Genomic DNA, 21,589 nt, shown 5'->3' with positions numbered 1-21,589 from the left:
AGCCTAAGAGTACCAGGGTATCCACCTTATCTATGTAATATTGGAGCAAGTGAAAGCTTATCTAGCAGCAAATTTGTTTTTAAACAAAAAATAGCATAGTAAGCATGATAAATATATCTGGCCCAATTCCACAAGAACCGTAGGTATCCAGAGGGAATCTACTAGCTAGATTTTTTCTAAACCCAGTTTTTCAGGTTTGTGCATTCCTGCTCTGAGCTACTTGTCTTTCTAAAAAATTCACATTATTATTTCCAGTTTAATTTGCCTGGGGAAAGAGCAATTATGACCAGATCTGAAATTATATAAACTACTAAAAATGAAAGCACAGAGTAATCTCCTCATTTCTACAGGTCTAGTTTGGTAGGAATTATACACCAAGTACAAAAAGAAAGACATCATGAATTGTTATACAGCGGCATGACCTGATCACTTGTATACCTTTGCATCTCTGAAAACTAGAGATGAAAGGCAATATTAACATTTTGTATCAACAAACATGAATCAAGGGACTGAAGTAAGGTCTTCTGGTCACTGCTGTTAGTATTTTTCCCCATTATACTGTGGGTGGCAACATATCCCCATCACAGTATTCTCTACCTTTTGTTATAATGGAAGTGAAAATATAGAGCAATATACATGAATAATAGAGTCTACCAGCACATTCTGAATGTTTGCTTCTCCTTTTTATTAAATCCTCTCTGACCCTGGAAAATTCATTCCTTTCCTTTTATTGTTCAAAGCAGTGAACAGCTGTTTCCTGCCTCTTCATTTAAGGCTATAATGTCTTTGGTTAGATGTTTTGCATATATGGTACACATGAGCTATACATTGTTCACCAAATGTGTGACTGTTTTCCTGCTAATAGTTTCAATAAATGAATTTGAATAATGCTAGGTAGATCGGACCAGCCATCTCTCTGGTACAGACCTGTTTATTTTATTGTTCCAGAGACTTAATGATTCTTAAGTTGCAAGGACAATGGGGAGCTGTGTTCTACCACAATTTCCTCAGTACTTGATTCTTTCATCTTTAGATTGGTATTTGTGTTTCCTTTTGCTTATAGGGACAGCCACAGAAGCAATCTGATGAAGGGATCAGGAAGATAAAGAAGGCCTCTATCAGAGTTAAACTACAAATTAGTAGGTGGATTTCTAGACAACAGTACTTATGTACCTCTGTGTCCTATTGGGGAATAGGCCAAATCTCACCAGAGTATTAAGAAACAGTAGTTCATTTTGTGGAAGTGAGAAAAATATGAAACATTTCCTCTCTGTATTTCCCAGAAATAGTCTGTAACGCAAAGATTTATATTCAGTCTCCTTGAATATGCTGCAACTGCATCTTGCAGTTATGCAACCATGATATGGTATACTGTATATGCTACTGTGAATTTGAGGGAATTAATGGGATATGAAAGGGATTGTTTATCAGATCTATTCACCCTGACCATTCACCTTTCAGTAAACTATAATAAATCTTGTTTAGCATGATCACGCGAAATGGATTAGACCTGATCAACGTATTAAATTTACGTAGCTCTAGAATCAGCCTGACTCCTCCTGACCCTGAGGGATTATGAAATACCTGGAGTACAAGCCATCTTGAATGTCTTCATGTGATATAGGCTAAATGGTGCCTTGGAACATCCGTTCCTGGAGCTCCTCCAACGGAGATTTCTTTCTATAATAGAAAAGCTTTGTGAAACAGCCTTTGGGAACCAGCTATCTGAAGTGATCTCTCTCAGAAGGAGAAACACCTTTGTTTACCTTGCAAAGCAAATGTGCCCTAAATACTTGACTCCAGAGATTTTTAGCAATAACCATCAAAGAAGAGGGGCACTCCCTAAAAGTGGGATTTATCTTACTATCTCACTGATAGCCTTCCCATGTGGACTGAGGTTTACAGGTTAGGTTATCTTAAGAAGAGTTATCTATCTGCTTTGTTTTTTTGGGGTGAATATGAAAACAATTGGAAAGATCTGTCTTTTCTTTAATAGTGGTAGTACTGTATGTAAAGTTTTCCAGGCCTGTGGTACTCTTTGATTGGATATATATCCCTGTTTTTCAGAGATTCATTACATTTAATGGAAGGTTAATGAATGTTGTGGCCATTGAGAGGGTGTTTTAAGAATTAATTTCGATACAAGTGACTATATACAGAGATACAAACATAGGATATGGGATCTAGATGCAAAAAGTCTTTGTTTCTCTTTTATTGGTATTTTGAGATTTGTAAGAGTGTTGCTTTAGGATGCTTCTGTGTCTTTCAAGTCCTTTATTATATCAAAGGTTCAGCCCTAGCATGAGGTTTTCTAAATGGCCTCTGTGATTTTAGAACCCAAGCCTAATTGTCATTCAATGAGAATTATGTACCTAAATCACTAAGAACCCTTTGAAAATTGCAACCTAAATTCAGTTTCCTGTTACATGACTGCAGAGTCATTCTAATAAATTCTTTGAGGTGTGTATGGATTTACCCTCATATAAAAGGAAACTTAATTTAGACCTAGGAAATTATATAACTCATTGCTTTATGTTTCTCATATATGTTGCCTCAGAAATCATAGTCCCATCTGATAGAATTTTCCTAGTAAAACTAAGTTTTTAATTGTTCTATCCGTTAAGATTAGGTATGGTTATGAGACTTTGCAAAATTCCTATCATCCCATAAAACTTCAGCACCACTGACAAAACCTTTTTTGAGAACTGCAGAACACCTTTATCTCCACTAGAAGTTCTACTCTTAGTTCCTAATTGTAATGATGTTGGCTGTGTGCATACTGTGATTTTCCCAGAATATGCTCCTAAATGATTAATTTTCAGTGAGTTCTAAAAATACAGGCAGGGAATTCAAGGAAATGATGAAATAGTCCTGTATTATGAATAAGGGAAGGTGAAGACATTTTAGGTTCTTGGTAAAAAACCATATAAAATAAATTATCCCGAAAATCTGTTTGATTAAATATCTTCTTGACCTCCCATACCAACAAACTACAGCTATAATCTCAAATCTAGGCCTCCTGACTCTTTGACCTAGAGAAAAAGGATTCCTTATTATCTTCATCATTAGGCACTGGTAACTCTATCGCATGAATCAGCTGTGCTATAACTGTCACCACCTATATAATAACATGCTGATTCCAAAAAGGTCATACAATTAATTTGCCCTGAATAATTCCATTGTTAACCCCCTATTTTATTAGACTTTCTTTTCTGAATTCCCAGTATTTTATAGAGAATCAGATTTTCCTTTTTCTTTTATCCAGGAAATTACATATCATCCCTGAAGTAAAATGAGAGCCTCTGGGTAGCTGACCTGTTTGACTTTTCATTTCCTCTAATATGATGTTTAGCTAATATAGGTACTTCTGTAAAATTCCTAAATTACAATTCTTAATTCGAGCCCACTCACAGAAAGAAAATAGCTAAGAAACAATGCCAACCGCTAAAGTTGTTGATTAGGATCACTAAGTGTACATGCAACAGTGCTGGACATAAGTAAAGCACCTTGTTTGGTAATATTTGTACCAGTAAACCCAATACCAACCTTGGCAGAAGGAAGTTTCTTTAGCTCCTGAGTCTTTTTTCCCCTTCAATCATTTTTGATCATGTAGATTCATTATTTTCCACCTGAGCCCCAAACCCTTGTAATAGTTCCACTATCATCCTGTTCCCAAGATGTTCAGTTGCCATTACCTCTTAAGAAAAAACTGCTAGAGTCCCTATGCAATCCAAGAGAATAGCAGTTGCAATCACATGCCTGCCTAAGCTCAGATAAACTATTCTTACAGGTGCTAAAAAATCAGAGCTCTCGGAATAAGGAAACAACCTCCTTTGGCATTAAACTCGTTCAGAACTTTCAAGTTTGGCTACCTTATTCTTATGAGTTTTGGTAAGCAAATTGAAAGTGAATGAGGAAATGCTGTGGGTTGAGGCATCTGAAAAAAAAAGAAAAGAAAAGCTCATAGCTATGCAGTTGCCTGAATGAAAAGAGTACTTCCTAAATCTTTTTCTAAACCTGGCCTACTAGAATGCTGAAACAAAAGTCAGACAGCTTTCATACCTGGCTCCTAAGAGGAATCCGACTGAGGAGTGCTCAGAGCTTTTCTTATATTTTTATTGGTTAGAAAGGGGAATCTACCCAACCAAAAACGTGTTCCCTGGAAATGGGAACAAAATATGTTTTAGATAGCTCAATAATCTTTGCACAATTCTTCATTTTCACTCCAGTACACTATAATGTAATTAATGGAGGAATTCTGAGGTAAGCAGACCGTGATCAGATATTTTGAAAAAATGCTTACATGGGGTCTACAATCCCAGTAAACAGAAATGTCAATGGATTAATCACAGTGCTATCACATCAGTAGGGCTACTAATTTCTATATAGATGAAAGGTATCAAATGTACTGTTCTGTATTCTGAAAACTTAATTTTAGAAGGACTTTCTTTGTGTAAACCTGTCACTCTCCATAGTTTCAATAAAATCAACTAAAGTACACAACATCCAAGTCTCAAAGAACCAAAGTATCTGATAACATTTCATTCAGATATTGTTTGTCTGAAAGTAAGTTCAGGGCCAAATTTTCAAAGGAAAGAGATCCAATTGTGCTCACCAAAAAAAAAAAAAAAAAAAAAAAAACCAAAAAACACCTGCAAACATGTAAAAGCACTTATCTGAGCAATCACCACTATTATATAGGCAGATTCAGTAAATGCACGTGCAAATGATGAGAAAGGGAATTTGCAGTTAGCCATTTGCTTGTACTTTTACCTGGTTTTTGCAGGCATACATGGCAATTGCACACATTAATCTAGCTATACATTTATGCAGGCATTTTTTTGATACACACCCCTCTGTATTTGAAAATTTGACAGCTAGTGGCATCAAAAATATTTGGAAGACAGTCTTACTAAAATAGATGTTAAAGAGCAACTATGGGGTACATTTTCAGTGAGGCACAAGACGATTTAGCTGCATAACTTCCATTAGCTTTAATGACAGTTGCACAGCTAAGTACCTGGACACCACACTGAAAGATTCACACAATACATACAATGTTTACTTTTTACTAATACTCTTATTATTACCACGTTCTTCCTCCTCCTCTTCCTCTTCCTCCTCCTCCTCTTCTTCTTCCTCTTCCTCTTCCTCTACATCTTCTGCTTCCTCTTCATCCTCTTCTTCTTCCTCTTCAATCTCCTCTTCCTCTTCTCGATCTATTTCTTCATCCTCCTCCTCTTCATCACCTTGCTCTTCATTGTCTTCAGAATACTCTTCCTCCTCTTCCTCTTCCTCATCTTCCTCTTCCTTTTCATCCATCTCCTCTGTTCCATCAGTTTCATAACACTCATCTACTGAGGAATTGTCTGTTTTAACTACAAAGGGTTTTCTTTTGGGAGCAGGTTCTTGAGGTTGCTTATCTTGTGTTTTTCTTTTTTTTGCCAAAGGACAGCCATAAACACTATTTGAAAAAAAAAAAAAGACTCATGTTATTATATTGTCTGGCAGTTCTCCTCTGCAAGTCAGATTGTGCAAAGCATTGTGTCATTTCATCAGGTTTTATAATTATTTACTACATTAATTGCTTTTCTTAAAATGTACATTTTTTGAAAAAGCAAAACACCACTTTGCTTAGGCAATAATGGCCAAAGGAGAAGACCCTTCCAAGCCCTCACTTGTCTAGTCAGTCATTAACTGTCTGGAAATGCTACACCCAAGGGTCATAACTGCAATTATAAAGCTAAGAAGAATGTTTCCTCTCCCCCCCCCCCACCACTGAGTTGTCTCTGAAGCATGTTGAACTTTGTTCCATGGTGGATGCAGTTTTTGTAATTTATAGCAAATATTTTGTTTCCTAGCATTTATTGATCAGTACTGCAATGAATGGGAAAACAGTCTTTCTTATCTTTAAACTATTCAGTGAGATTTTGATCAGTTACAATTGGGATTTGCTCCTGCAAAATTTGAAGCTAAGAGTATAATTGGACCCTAACATAGATTAATAATAATGATAATATTTCGCTCTTCAATTATTCTCTTTACTGCTTCATTATGTGCCATGAAGGTGCATAAAAAGCAAAATAAACATAAACATTGGCAGAACTAACTTTAGAAGGTCTCAAACATTCAAGTTAAAACATATCCATAAGAAGCCTATGATATTTTCTGAACACACTAGTGCTGAAAGTCAGATTTATCTGAAGTTGGGTATCATTTGTTTTCTGATCACTTTATTTGTAGGCATAACAACATTTTAGGACAGAGGAGGATTATACTACTTTTCTTAAAGTTGTCCACCTATCTGTCCAACTTACTATTTTCCCCATAATTTCTTGTATCCATTGTACAGTCACTGTTTTTTACTTGAGTGATGTTATACACATTAATTATCCTCTGAACAAAGAAGTTTCACTTGAACTTCCTAATTCTCTGAACTTAACTTCAGCTCAAACCACATTGTTCTTGAGCCTATTTCATGATATTAAGAGTATTGTGATATCCTAACTTCCCTATAGCCCTTTATACATATCAAAATAGCTGCGCTTTCACAGTTTTCGTATCTATCCTGTTATAAACCACTGAGACACATCTATCATTTTCGTAACCAACTTATACCTATCAATAACCTTCCAGAACATAGGTGCTCAATACTTCAGATGTGCACAATACTCTGGATGTGGTCTGTATGGTGCCATAATGGTCCCCTCTAATTTGAACTGTATTCCTTTATCCCAGTTTATCATTTGTTTCCCTAATTATGCATAGACATTGAACTGATGACTTTAAGTTTCTGCCCATACTCATCCTCCATATCATTCATAGTAGTAGTTTTATATTTTTCTTCAGTGTGAGTATCATCACGATTCTGATTTTTATTGTTAAAGCTGTCAGTGAGCTGCTTCTCTCCATCTCTCTCGTTTCATAACCTTTTTAGAATATTACTCTCAACAAGCAGCTCTCAGGTAAAACACTCAGGTTGAAGGGCCTAAGAAGGTCCTCTTTTGTGCAAATCTCTGCCATCGAAGGTAAAATGTGCTTGAATTTTGTCACATTTAGAATGCAATGCACTGCTCACCTCTTTTTTTTTATGCTGTCCTCAATAAAAAAAAAAGGCTGCTAAATACTTGCAAAGTCCTCTCACCCAAACCAAGTTATCTTAGAAGTCACTCGGGAGGGAGCCAAGAATATATTCCTACTCAAACTACACCAACATTTCTTTTAATGTTTTGATTTGGCAACTAACAGCCATTGTGATTGACCCATTAGAAATCAATTATTGGGTAAAGGTAAGGCAATTGCTAATTATAATCCTATTTACAATTTTCAAACTTGTCAGTATTTTTTTTTTTACACTACATTTCATAAGGCATCTAAGAACTCATGACATTTCTTCTAGACCCAGTTCCTCAATAGATACCTAACCTGCAATTGAAAACAGGGGGATTTAGGTACCTTACCTGATTAGGTGCTTTTTGCAAACCCTAGTAGGTTCCTCTCTGCATCTTTGGACATGTAAATCTAGACATATGTCTTTTTTCTGTGTGCTCAGTGTGCCTGATCCTGCCACGTGCTAGCTATTCTAGCCCTAATCCAGGTGAGCCACATGAGCAATAAATTGAACTCAACAGGACTTCTTATGGGGTAAAAGTTAAGTGTGTATTAAGTATTTTGATGGATTGGGACCATAATACCCAGTACCCTGCAGGACTGACAATACAGACAACTTCTTTCTACAAACCAGTTTATAGGAATCCAAGATATTTGCTCCTGATTAATATTTGAATCTGATTTTAGCTTTGCTTGGATATTAAGCACTAAAGGTCTTCAATGAGGCCCGCTGACAGGTGGGGCAAAGAGTAGTTGCCCCAGGTCCAATGATTTAAAGGAATCTGGGGCTCCCTGCCACTGCTGCTACTGCAGTAGTAGTGGCAGCTGGAGCTCCAGGCTGCATGCTATGGGTGGCTCTAAGGACTTGGGTGGGTGAGGCACACTCCAGATAAACCTGTGGGCTGGCTGCCCCTGCCCCGGTTCCACCCCGTTTGCCCAAGGCCCTGCCTATAATAGCCATTCTTCTTCTGAACCCTTTAAAATATGGTCTTTCATTGATTCTTCTAAAATTTTCAAGTATATCTTGTTACCTTAAAAATATTCTCATTGGAGACCACCCAAGGTTACACTAGTATGGGTTTATTTCCACTAGGTAAAAGTAAAGAGGAGAAAGCAGCCACCAAAGGTTTAAGCTAAAGAAGATAGAGCTCTCTCTCTCACACACAGACACGCACGCATGTACGTAAGCACACACTCCTCCATTCATTCACACCCATTCATTCCTGTCCTCAGGCAATCACACACTTACACAGACATATGGGTTGCAAAAGGAGCCAAAGCATGTGGATCCTGGAGGGTCTGTCTGCTCATCATGGCTGGGGAAGCTGGTCAGGAGGGACACTGAAGAGGAGCTTCTTAGGAGCAGGGAAGGAAAAAGAGAGAGTCTCACATGTGCTCCTTCTCTTTATATAGTGTCTGAATGGCTCCTGTTACTCATTCATCTTGTCATCAGGGAGCATGCCCAGACTTCCCTTTATCCATCAAGCAGCATGCCCATACTGTGATGACTCATTGTAATGTGCTCCATTGTTCCCAGTCTTCTTCAAACACACTTTCACACTCACTCTTTCTCCATTCACTCAGGGGAGTATGCAGCTTAGGGAAAGTTACAAGCAAGGTGGCTGCATGTTACAAAGATTACAAAGTTGCAGTTTACAGTAAATTTGGGTATGTCTACACTACCACCCTAGTTCGAACTAGGGTGGTAATGTAGGCAACCGGAGTTTCAAATGAAGCCCGGGATTCGAATTACCCAGGATTCATTTGCATAAAGCCGGGCGCCGCCATTTTTAAATGTCCGCTAGTGCGGACTCCGTGCCGTGCGGCTACACGCGGCACAGACTAGGTAGTTCAGACTAGGCTTCCTTGTCATCAGGCTTCCTAGTCTGAACTACCTAGTTCGAACTAGGGTGGTAGTGTAGACATACCCTTTGAGAGTTACACAGATTGCAAAGATTGACAAGGATCATAAGTTAGTTTAGAACCTTAGACCTTACAGTTTGGTGTAGCTTCAGAAAATTCATGTATATACATCTAGTGAGCTCAAGCGGAGGCTTTTTTATGCAACATATCTTATATTCAGTGAGCATTACAAAATCCCTCATCTTCTCTCTTTCAGAATCCTGGGACATTGGCCATGAGATCTGTATTGTTGCCCTATTTCCTTCTCTTTCTTTGCTTTACCTGTTCTTGTATCACCCTTAGTTTCATTAATTGTTCATATTCTGCATCCAAGATATTTCTCTCTTTTTCTGGTATTTCCCCCTCATTTCCTCTGGTTATTACACTGAGGCAAAGAAAACATTTTGCTTCCCAGCAATCTGTGCCTCATATATCACTAAGTTCCTCCACAGTCAGATACGGAGACTTCAGTCTCTTTCATTGACCTCCTGGTCCTGATATATCTGTAAAATCTGTTATTGTTTGTCCTCATACCTTCTGCGATTATCTTTCCATTTTCAATTTTGGCCTCTATGATCATTGTCTTAGCTGCTTATTTTTTAGATTTGTGAATCCCCTCTCTTAGCCATGATCCTATTGACTTATGTCTTGTGCGCTTTTCTCTTTTATTGCTTTCTATATTTCCCTGGTCAGCTACATGTGTTCTCCCTCATGCTACCCCCACTTCACCTCCCACACATGCACACTTCAGCTGTATTTGTTTTCAATAATATACATACATGCTGGGTTTCCTGCAATTTCCCTCTGAAAACTCCCCAATTTCTTTTTGAGTCATTCCTACTCATTTCAGTTTCTCAGGATCTTTTATTAACAAGCCTTATGGAAAAGTACTGTAGAACTTACTAGGGATGAAATCAGTAGAAAAATGGGTTCAAAGGGCAGTATGTAAAAAATCTACATTCTTTAAGGGTATGTCTACACTACAGTGTTACTTCAAAATATCTTATTTTGAAATAGTTATTTTGAAATAGCTTATTTCAAAATAACGTGTCTACACACAAAATGCATTTTGCTATTTCGAAAGAGAGCATCCACACTGAGTGAACTCTGAATCGCATTTAAGGCAGGCTGTTAACCAGTTCCAGCAGGGCACCAGGTCAGGACTTACTGTGTGAGGCTGCTGCCTGAGGTCTGTGCTTAAAGGACCCACCCAGACAGCCAGTTCTCAGGTTTCCCTGATTGCTTGTCTACCCTGATGAGGGACAGCAAAGCATTTTGTCTCTGTGTTCTCTAGTTTCCCTCACTCGGGACACCACAGCACTCTGCAACATTGAGCCGGAGCCACCCCTGGGCACTCTGGTGCTTCTCTTGGATGCGTTGCTGAGAGCCTGGCTGCACTTTCAGTAGGCTGCCATCCGGGAGGTCCATCGGGGGGCTGTCAGTATCCAGGAGGCCCTGCAGGAGAGCTTCCACCCTGAGGAGCACTAAGAGTCTCCCTGGTCTACCCCACTGGGGGCTTGTGCCTCATTCCTCCCTCACGTCCTTCCACTTACCCTCCGTAACCCCCCTTCCTGATGTAAAATAAAATACACATTTTCATGAACACAAACTCTCTTTATTTAACAAATCTGGAGAGGAGAGAATGAAACTCTGGTGATACTGGGGAAAGGAGGTGGAAGAGGGGAGAAGAGAGGGTGGGAAAGGGGAGGGGGAACCTCGGAGGAGGGAGTCAGAAGGGGGAAACGGAAGCTCAGGGCTCAGGGTTGGGGGTTTCACCGGACCAACTTGATTGTCATGCAAACCTGCTCCTGGGTTCGCATGTGGTCTTTGGTGGCCAGGCTGGCAGCTATCCTGCCATAGACGGCCACGTTCCTCCATCTAGTGCGGAGATCATGGACATTGGGGGTATCCCACCCAAACCTGAATAAGGTCCATGATCTTTACCCTGGACCAGGAAGGCACCTGCCTTCTCTGGGCCCTGGCAGGCTCCTGGGAGCTGGCAGACTGCTCCTGAGGAGCGGTGGAGGGCTGGCTAGCAGTGGCTTGTTGGCTCGTGTTTTGGGGCCACTGGGTCGGGGCAGTGACTACTGGCTCTGGGCTGGTAGGCTTGGAGCTGGCACAGGCACTGTGGCCAGATTCTGTCACTTTAAGGGCTCCGGGGAGGGGAGAGAGGGAGAGAAGTGTTCTTGGGTGAGGCTGGAGTGGCTACCAGGGCACCCTGGGAAGGCTGGAGGCCCCCTATTTCGAAATACGTGTCTACACAGCACTTATTTCGAAATAACTATTTTGAATTTGGCGTTATTCCTCGTAGAATGAGGTTCACCAAATTCAAAATAAGTGCTCCGCTATTTTGATTTAATCTTGAAATAGCAGTTGGCTTGTGTAGATGCTAGGAAATTTATTTTAAAATAACAGTAGTTATTTCAAAATAACTTTGCAGAATAGACATACCCTAATAGAGGATGATTACTTTATTATGGTTTTTGAACAATTTTAATTAATCACCCTATGATTCAAAAACATACAGAATTATTGTTTTCTATTAAATTCTATGTTTCTTCCCATGATGGAATACACACTTTGATCCAAAATTTACTTTGTGAAAATTTACACTACTTTGTACTAGGGATGTCAAATCCCATTTAATTGGTTAACTCGCCCAGCCAGAACAGACTCTGCCTGCATCCTCCTCCCCCCCCAAGCCTGCCATGGACATTAGATGCCCAGAGCAGCCCCAGTCTGTGGTGCGCCCTGAGGGGCTGGAGCAGCCCTCTGCCTATGGTGGACAGGGAGCTGCTGCAGCCCCCACTGGTTAAACAGAATCAATAACCATCACCCGTTAGAGGTGATATTAACCGATTAACCTTTCACATCCCTACTTTGTACCATTTTGAAGTGTATTTTCAACACAATTAATCTGTAATCATATTATTTGTGAATCATCCCATTACTTTTACCTTTTCAACCATGTTTTATGTGCTATTAAAGATATTACTGGTGGATGTTCCTTATCTTCCAACTTACTGCATCAAATATTGCATGTCTACCAGGCTGCTATGTGACTAGATTCTTTCTGTAGATTTTGTGCTGCAGTTCTAACTCAAGCAAAGCACTCACTGACTTCAGAAGAAAGAAGTCAAGATGCAATTTCAGGCTCTACAGTTTAATAATATTCCACATTGTTTTCTCTTCTTCTTTGCATTAGCACTCTTAAAAATCGTATCTGACTTTAGCCAATGTAAAAATTATTCCTAACAACACTGCTCTCCACTTTCATGAGACATTTTAATTTCAGCTAAAGTATAGTCTTTGTTGGGTATTTAAACATCTTAGTAGGTTGGGTACCTAATTCTTATCATTGCAAACGAAATTAGGGTCATAACTTGCTTTAGAAAATCATAATCCCATAATCCCATCTATATTTTTAGGTATATGACCCAAAGTGACCACTTTCTCAACTATGTAAACTTCTCATTGAGTACAGTAAATTCATTCATCAAATTATTAATCTCTACTGCTCTCGCTGCATCCCATGTATTTCACAATTCCTTACAATCTATATTTCTGGTGCAGTGAATCAAATTATTTTAAATAGGTAGCACAGTTCATGTGCACATTATCAAATAATGTCATCTTTATTTCATTTTGCTTTCTTTCCATTGAAAATAAAGTATTAAATAGAGAACTGCTGACTTTCTAAAATACATATACGTACATTACTATTTCAATTTGATGATAATTAATTTGCAGAAAAGATGCAAACTTAACAAATATAAATGGCCTTGCTGAACTCCCTAGAGTCTAAATGTCTTCTATGGGAGTTTAGTACTTTCATCTTTTAGTACCTTCAATAGGAGTAATCTAAACTATTATAAAAGCAGAGGTGTCCATTATGCTATCTGTCAGACAACATTTAAAAATACTCTGGTAGAGTTGAGAAGTTTCTAGAAATCTAATACATACTAGCAGTGGGGCTTAGCCTCTCCCCCAGGCCTGACTCAGCCCCATGCATGTTGCTCCATGTTCCCATAGCAACATGTCCCAGCTCTCTCACAGGGGGCAGGCCTTTGTGACGGCACAATAGGTCTCAGGAGATAATCATGGTAGTGAGCCGGGATCACGGGGGTGGATGGGGTGGGGGAGGGTTGAATTGCCCAATGTGGGAGCTGCAGGCATTGTCCAAGAAGCATAAGAACGGCCATACTGGGTCAGACCAAAGGTCCAGTTAGCCCAATATCCTGTCTGCTGACAGTGGTCAATGCCAGATGCCCCAGAGGGAGGGAACACAACGGGTGCGTCTAGACTGGCAAGATTTTGCGCAAAAGCGAATGCTGGCTGCTTGAATTTGCGCAAGAGCACTGACTTTGTAATGTACAAAATCAGTGCTTCTTGTGCAAATACTTTCACGCTCCTGCTCGGGAAAAAGCCCTCTTGCGCAAGAATACTTGCGGAAGAGGGCCAGTGTAGACAGGGAAGAACTGTTTTGCACAAGAAAGCCCAGATGGCTAAAATGGCGATCGGGGCTTTCTTGCATAAAATCGCGTCTAGACTGGCCATGGATGCTTTTGCGCAAAAGCACTTTTTGCGCAAAAGCATCCGTGCTAATCTAGACGCGCTTTTGTGGAAATACTTTTAATGGAAAAACTTTTCCGTTAAAAGTATTTCTGCAAAATCATGCTAGTCTAGACGCAGCCAACAGGGAATCCTCACATGATCCCTCCCCTGTCACCCACCTCCAGAGAAACAGAGGCTAGGGATGCCATTCCTACCTATCCTGGCTAATAGCCATTGATGAAGCTAACCTCCCCATGAATCTATCTAGCTCTTTTTTTTAACCTTGTTAAAGTCCTAGCCTTCACCACATCCTCTGGCAAGGAGTTCCAGAGATCGACTGTGTGCTGAGTAAATAAAAACTTCCTTTTGTTTGTTTTAAATCTGCTGCCCGTTAATTTCATTTGGTGACCCCCTTTGTCTCCTTTTTTCTAAGCTGAAAAGTCCAAGTCTTTTTAATCTCTCTTCATATGGGACATGTTCCAAACCCCTAATCATTTTTGTTGCCCTTTTCTGAACCTTTTCCAATGCCAATGTCTTTTTTTGAGATGAGGTGACCACAAGTGTACTTGGAAGTTTGCTGGCAGGTCCTGCTACTGCCCCCTGCCCCAACCCCCTTTGGCCTGGCCCTGGGTTCTCCATGGCAGCAGCAGCAACTACCACCACCTCACTTCCAATTTTGAGGAGATCCTAAGGCAGTGGCTCCAGTCCTGGCTTGGCCGTACATGGTGAGAGGGTCTGGGGAACTGGGGCCTGACAATTGCGGGGCACTGTCTGAAGGGGGATCTCAGACCCCCCTACAGCTGCTGGGGGAGGCTGGACTGGCCAGGAGCGTGGATCTCTCCATGCATTGAAGTGGGTCACACCCTGTAGGCTGCTGTTCTTTCCTGTCTGCCTCTCAGGGAGAGGTTTGTGGAGTGCCCTTTGCCTTGCTTTTTTTTGGTGTGTGACTTTGCCCATCCACCCTCCACTGGGCCCACCAGTGCCCCCGCTCCAGTCCCAGGCCAGCCTAGGGAGCACAGAGGGGAGGCCTGCACAGTATCCTCCTCCCCCAGTCAGTCCCAGGCAATGCCGGGTGAATCTGCTAGTAATAATAAAAGTCACACTGCCTAAAGTGCACTAGTTGCCTCATAGTATATTGTACATAGTAAACTGAGATAGATGCTCCAAGCAGCCTGCATAATGACTATGCCTCAGTTCTTCACTTTGGCATTTAGAACCTTTATGTATATGACTAGTCCCAAGGAATTCCAAGGTGTCTAGGATATAAGCATTTGTAGGATTGAGGTGTCATTTCAAACAGAGTACATAAAAAGAGGGCCAGGGATGACAAAACAGTTGGGAGAATAGAAGAATGGACAGGGATGACAATAAAATTATATGGTTACTCAGCAAACATCAATATATAGCATGGTTATTTTAGCAGGGTTGCAATATTGCCACTCTTGCTTCAGAGCTGCCTTCAGGGCTGGGAAGTTGGAAAGTGGCAGCTGTTGGATGGGCATCCAACTCCGAAGGCAGCACTCCACCAGCAGCATCACAAAAGTAAGGGTCACAATATCTTACCATGCCATTCCTACTCCTGCATTGCCACCTTCAGAGTTGGGCTCCCAGACAGCAGCCACCACTCTCCAGTTGTCAGCTCTCGTGGCAGCACTGCTGCGAGCAGCAGCATAGAAGTAAGGGTAGGACTACCACAACTCCCCTTCCCCACAATAACCTCATGACCTTTCCCAAAACTCCTTTTTGGGTCAGGACTCCTACAATTAAAACACTATGAAATTTCAGATAAATAGCTGAAATCATTACATTTATAGTTTATCTTCTGACCATGAAATTGACCAAAATGGACCATAAATTTGGTAGGCCTCTAATAATAGGTAAAACAGCTTCTGAAGCCAATAAAATTATCCTGATGCACAGTAGCTGAGCTTTTGGGCCAGTAACTTTTGACTTCCTTTTGACTTTGATAGGACTCTTCACATGCCTCGTTTTGAGCATGTGCTTAAATGCTTTCCTAGATTGGGGCCTAATAGTTTTAAACCCAAGGTTGGGATATATCCTAAAGGTGAAATTAAGGGTGTAATATGACCCTGTGAATGTAAGTGGTCAGACAGAGTTGCCGACTTGTTCTCTTGCTGAGTACAGTTATTAAAAACTGTGCTGTGAAAGTGCTGTGCTGTGTCCTCAATGATGGACAATGATCCCTCACTTTCATCGGCCTTGGGAGGCAGGCCAGTCATCGTCCACAGACAACCCGCCAACCTGAAGCAAATTCTCACTAGCAACTATACACTGCACCATAGTAACTCTGACTCAGGAACCAATCCCTGCAACAAACCTCGGTGCCAACTCTGCCCTCATATCTACACCAGCGACACCATCGCAGGACCCAACCAGATCAGCCACACCATCACTGGTTCATTCACCTGCACATCTACCAATGTAATATATGCCATCATGTGCCAGCAATGCCCCTCTGCTATATACATTGGCCAAACTGGACAGTCCCTACGTAAAAGAATAAATGGACACAAATCAGATATTAGGAATGGCAATATACAAAAACCTGTAGGAGAACACTTCAATCTCCCTGGACACACAGTAGCAGATTGAAAAGTAGCCATCCTGCAGCAAAAAAACTTCAAGACCAGACTACAAAGAGAAACTGCTGAGCTACAGTTCATCTGCAAATTTGACACCATCAGTTTAGGATTAAACAAAGGCTGTGAATGGCTAGCAAAGTACAAAAGCAGTTTCTCCTCTCTTGGTGTTCACACCTCCACATCAGCTGTAGAAGTGGGCCTCACCCTCCCTTACTGAATTAACCTCGTTATCTCTAGCCTGCATATTTAAACCTGCCTCTGGAAATGTCCACTACATGCATCTGACGAAGTAGGTCTTTGCCCACGAAAGCTTATACTTCAATACATCTGTTAGTCTATAAGGTGCCACAGGACTCCTTGTCGCTTTTGCAGATCCAGACTACCCTTCTGATAATTGTCTTGAATTATTAACAACAACCTACTATTAATATAAAATTATTTGCAAACACCTGAATAATTTTTCATTGTTTACACGAGGAGTCACGGTAGTTCGGACTAGGAAGCCTAGTCCGAACTACCAAGTTCGTGCCGCGTGTAGCCGCGTGGCATGGGGTTCAAACGAGCAGGGATTTAAAAATGGCGGCGCCCAGTTTATGCAAATGAAGCCAGGGAAATTCAAATCCTGGGCTTCATTTGCAAGTGCGGTATGCCTACATTACCCTCCTAGTTTGAACTAGGAGGGTAGTGTAGACATACCCTTATTGTTTGGGATTTTTTAACACATTTTCCATTTGAGTGTTTTTCTTTTATTTAAAAATTGGAATGGGAAGTGCAACAGGCCACTATTCTGGTGGAAATAGAGTGATGCAGTCAGTGATGGGCAACCTAAGCTAATGAGTGACCTGCACGGGTGGCCCTGCTCCATCTCATTCGGTCACAAGATTGTTGTGACAAAATGGTCTCCCAGAATAGGGCAGTTTTGCTAACTGAGTTTGTGTACCTGGAATTTTCTGGGTGTGCCAAGTGAACTATAGCAGTAGTTTGACTGGTTTCAGAGGGAGCACATGGCTCTCACAGTCAATGTTGTGTGCAATCAGCAGACACTTCACTTCACATGCCTTTGCTTAGTAATACTGATAAAGAAAAACAAACAAACAAACAAACAAAAAAACTAAACAAAACCCAAAACCCTGCACAGCCAGAAACCAGCAGAACCTGGCAACCCTGTGCATGAGAAACAATAAACAAAAATGTCTCATGGGCCACATAGAGAACTATGATGAGTCACATGCAGCTCTCAGGCCATCACCGGTCTTATGTGTGATATAGTCATTGACTTCAGAAGCTTAGTATTTCTATGGATCTCTATTCGTCTCTTACCTCCCCGTAGGAAATCAATTTTTCCACCAAATTATTTACCAAACTGAACTAAAGAATACTACTCACTAGAACTCCTAATTGCTTTTGAAATCAAGGCCCCATTTTGCTAGATGCTATACAAATGCACAGGAAGACATCCTTTAGACCCCATTAATTTATGAAAAGATATAATAGGTGAGTGTAAGAAAGCTAGAAGACAGACATGAGAACGAAGGACATGCAATAACATAGACTAGCAATGTGCCCCTGCTGAGGGTCTAAAGCATGAAAAAGTATTTAAATAAATAACTATTAGCCATCCTTGTCTGTTCCATGATAGCTGACCACACGGTATACATTAAAAATAAGGAACTTGCTAAACAATATTCAAGAGACAAAGAACACCGCCCCCCCCCTCACTATTGGTGATGTTTTCTGGGCTGGCTACCTTTTGATGACCTAGATGTTCTGTTGTCAGATACATGCAATGGAGCGTTCTAATCTTAGAAAGGTGGATGACTATGTCTATGGAGTTCAACAGCTGGGACTTCTCCCAGTGGAGTATGCTTTGCTTCTCATCCTCAAAAACACACTGCTAATCCAGAGATCGTTAGCCAAAGCATCTCAGCAGATCTAAATGATGACAATAGTGAACAGGGTGAGAAGCAACCTTTAAAGGAGACCCAATCCATGTACAACTGTATAGGTTTAAACCAAACCACACCTTGAATTGTACCTAGAAACAGAGAGGCAGTCAATACTATCCACATAGAAGATATTTAAAGCACTCATGCCAATTCACTCCAAGTTGCACATGTGATTAAATGTATTAAGTGGCTACTGATACTGCATGCCTCAGTTTCTGAAAATGTTGACTTCAGGCCACCATATTCTGCACTAGCTGAAGGCCTCAAGCACTTTTTAGACAGAGCTCACTGCAAAACTCTAAATTGGAAGAGAAGATGGTCTCAGCATCTTTGGCAAAGTACACATCTAAACGGAAAGGCCATCATCCCCTTTTTCTAATCACAGTTGAAAAACAGAATAGGCTATTGTAATGTGCTGAAGCAGTGCAGAGCTCAGAACAGTCAGGAGTCTAGTGCAATTTAGACCGTGTGTTTTCACAGTGGGTGGGTCTCATCAATCCTCTCTCTATGACTCAAGTGTGGGGACTGAAACTTCCTTTTATTTTAATGTAGAATCACAGGGTCGAAAAGGTAAGAACTACTGATCTATGGATTTGAAAACGAGATAGATGCACTACAGCAGTAGGTTAAGTGGTCACAGTAGCTATTTGCACAGAGAAAAGACTATCCACAATACTGTGACACTAGCACTGTATTTAAACTGTTAATTGAGGGTCTGAAAGAGATGTAGAATGCAGAAACTGAGGTGGGGTGTGGAGTATGGGAGGGACATGCAGGGAGTTGAAGCACTAATGTTCCCGGACAAACACCTGGATTAAGGAGGTTCAAGCATTTCTCCATTCATCATCACTGTGTAACATAGAAACCCCTTCCTCACTTCCAGTAAAATCTCATCAGAAATAATTGTTTTTAAGAAAGCCAGCACACTAATTTCTCTCTCACTCTTTCTCTCTCTCTTTTTTCTCACACACACGGACACACACACAGAACAAAACTGCTGTGAAGTAAAAATGAAAGATTCTGTTACATCATCAGTCATTTATCAACATGTCTGTTAGTACAATCAACATTCTTGTCAGGGGAGCCAACAGCCTCAGTGGGCCTTTGGGTAAGGTGTGTGTGAGAGAGGTGGGGTCCTGGCTCCATGGAAGGAGCAGAGATTTGAGGAAAAGGAACAGGGCTGGGATAGGCAACCCAGAGTTTAGCGTTCCCTCCCCCTGCAAGTCCTCAGAGCCACACAGAGCACACAGCATCACGCTCCAGTGGCATTTAAAGGGCCTGGGGCTCCAGCTGCTGCTGCTGCCACAGTGGCAGCAGGGGCAGCTGGGAGCCCCGATCCCCTTTGAATCACCAGGCCCCAGGGTAACTGTTCCCTTTGCCCCCTCTGTCGGTAGGCCTGACCTGTAGACACAGACTTAGTAAATCATATGTAACATCAACATAGTAGATCAAACTATCATGTCCTTAAGTTTTAAATAATAATGTACTCTGTTGTTTTATTGCATTTTGAATGTAGGGTTACTATACTGTGGTTATCAAGTACTGATTGCCATCACAAATACTCTTTCCATCATCTCCCCAAAAATAAACAATAGTATTGGATCCCAACTTAATTTTAATTAAGGCTAATATAGGACACACTACCAGGACATATGATATGCTAAATTTCATACAATCATAGCAATACGGATCTTGCTTTGACCAAATGGCAAATAAGGTAATCAATAGAATGAAACACTATAATGGATCAGAAAAACAAACACAACTGAATGATAAAGGCTGCAGTCATTTCAGTGCTTATTACCAGAGTCTCACCTCCAACATAAGCTACAGGACATTGTTCTTTGTCTTACACGGTTGGTTAGGAGTCATTCAAGTGTGAAATGTTCTAAATTCTGGTAGTTTGAGGATTGAGATGTTAAAACCTTCCTGTTTTGAAAAAAAATAAGATTGTGCCTTTTTGTAACACAGTGAAAATATGATTACTCTCCAACAGAATGGAAGTGATAGCATTCCACTCTTCAATGGTATTATGAAGCACCATTGGAAATTGGTCTCTTTGTAAAAATTTTAAAATTTATTAGTATGCATTTACCAAACATACTATTATGAAAAGACTATAGGTTTACCCACCACAATATTTTTTTCCCTAGGTGTTTTCCTTCTGAATGACTCTAGGCCACAAAAGTTAACATAAAAAACCTATTTAACATAAAGAGGATTTCTGAAATGCCTTTATCATTACAACTCCTTGAGCTTAATTTCCATGACAAAATTTAGTTACAAGCTGTTGTTCCCTTTATTTTACTGCTGAAGCGTAACCTTATAACCAAACCCCATCTGGCTGTATGGCCTTCCTTCCAGTATTTTGTAATTTTCTTGGCTGGACACAGAATTTTAATATTATTTATTTACTTTCCAAATAATCATTAGTGTTTTGTATAACAGGGTTTCTTCTAGGGCTGGATGAAAGAAACACACCAAGACACTGGGCTTACCCGGTGAATCTACCTCATGGTCCTGACTTCCCCTTGGTGTAACAGATGAGCCCTCCCAGAAGGGCAGATGCACTGACATGAGGCCCCCTTCTATTGGCAGCTTTGCTGTATTTGTTGACAGGGCAGCAAGGGTTCTCTCACCCCCCACCCCCGCCGGAATGATGCACAAGAGGATTCCAATACTTACACCCAACAAAAGGAGTGTAACTGCTTGCATGGGTGGGCCAAGCCTGCCACTCTCTTCTTTCCTGCCACACACTGTTGTTGTGTTGACAAGCATGGTAAAAGAGTGGATCTTACAGTTAACATCTCTACTGCAATGCTCAAAGCATTTGGCCCTCTCAGAGGTGTTGTTTCAAACTCTTTGCAGACTCAGGCTGATATCAATGATTCATCGCTGCCCAATTCATGTTTTCAAGGTTTCCTTAGAATCATAGAATCATAGGACCATAGAACTGGAAGAGACCTCAGAAGATCATCAAGTCCAGCCCCCTGCTTTAGGCAGGACCAATTCCAACTAAATCAACCCAGCCAGGGATTTGTCAAGCTGTGACTTAAACACCTCTAGGGATGGAGACTCCACTACTTCCCTAGATAACCCATTCCAGTGCTTCACGACCCTCCTAATGAAATAGTTTTTCCTAATATCCAACCTGGACCTCTCCCACCACAACTTGAGACCATTGCTCCTTGTTCTGCCATCTGTCACTACTGAGAACAGCCTTTCTCCATCCTCTTTGGAACCTCCCTTCAGGAAGTTGAAGGCTGCTATCAAATTCCCCCTCACTCTTCACTTCTGCAGACTAAACAGACCCAACTCCCTCAGCCGCTCCTCATAGGTCATATGCTCCAGCCCCCTAATCATTTTGGTTGCCCTCTGCTGGACCCTCTCCAATGCGTCCACATCTTTTTTGTAGTGGGGGGCCCAGAACTGGACACAATACTCCAGATGTGGCCTCACCAAAGCCGAATAAAG

The 21,589-nt window shown here is 41.0% G+C and overlaps 1 protein-coding gene across 9 annotated transcripts in view; it reads right to left on the bottom strand.

Moving 5' to 3' along the window:
• MYT1L (myelin transcription factor 1 like) overlaps nt 1-21,589 on the bottom strand; it is a 426,396-nt gene that overhangs the window by 137,102 nt on the left and 267,705 nt on the right. For all 9 annotated transcript variants that reach the window (XM_075923549.1, XM_075923552.1, XM_075923548.1 and 6 more), the window contains exons 6-7: nt 5,091-5,464; nt 1,585-1,680 (exon numbers count right to left, since the gene is read on the bottom strand). In XM_075923549.1, coding sequence (XP_075779664.1) covers nt 1,585-1,680; nt 5,091-5,464 — 470 coding nt within the window. The remainder of the gene's footprint in view (nt 1-1,584; nt 1,681-5,090; nt 5,465-21,589) is intronic.

The sequence above is a fragment of the Pelodiscus sinensis genome, chromosome 3 (assembly GCF_049634645.1).
Source record: "Pelodiscus sinensis isolate JC-2024 chromosome 3, ASM4963464v1, whole genome shotgun sequence".
NCBI classification, from domain to species: domain Eukaryota; kingdom Metazoa; phylum Chordata; order Testudines; family Trionychidae; genus Pelodiscus; species Pelodiscus sinensis.
This window is presented reverse-complemented; position numbering and strand designations above follow the sequence as displayed.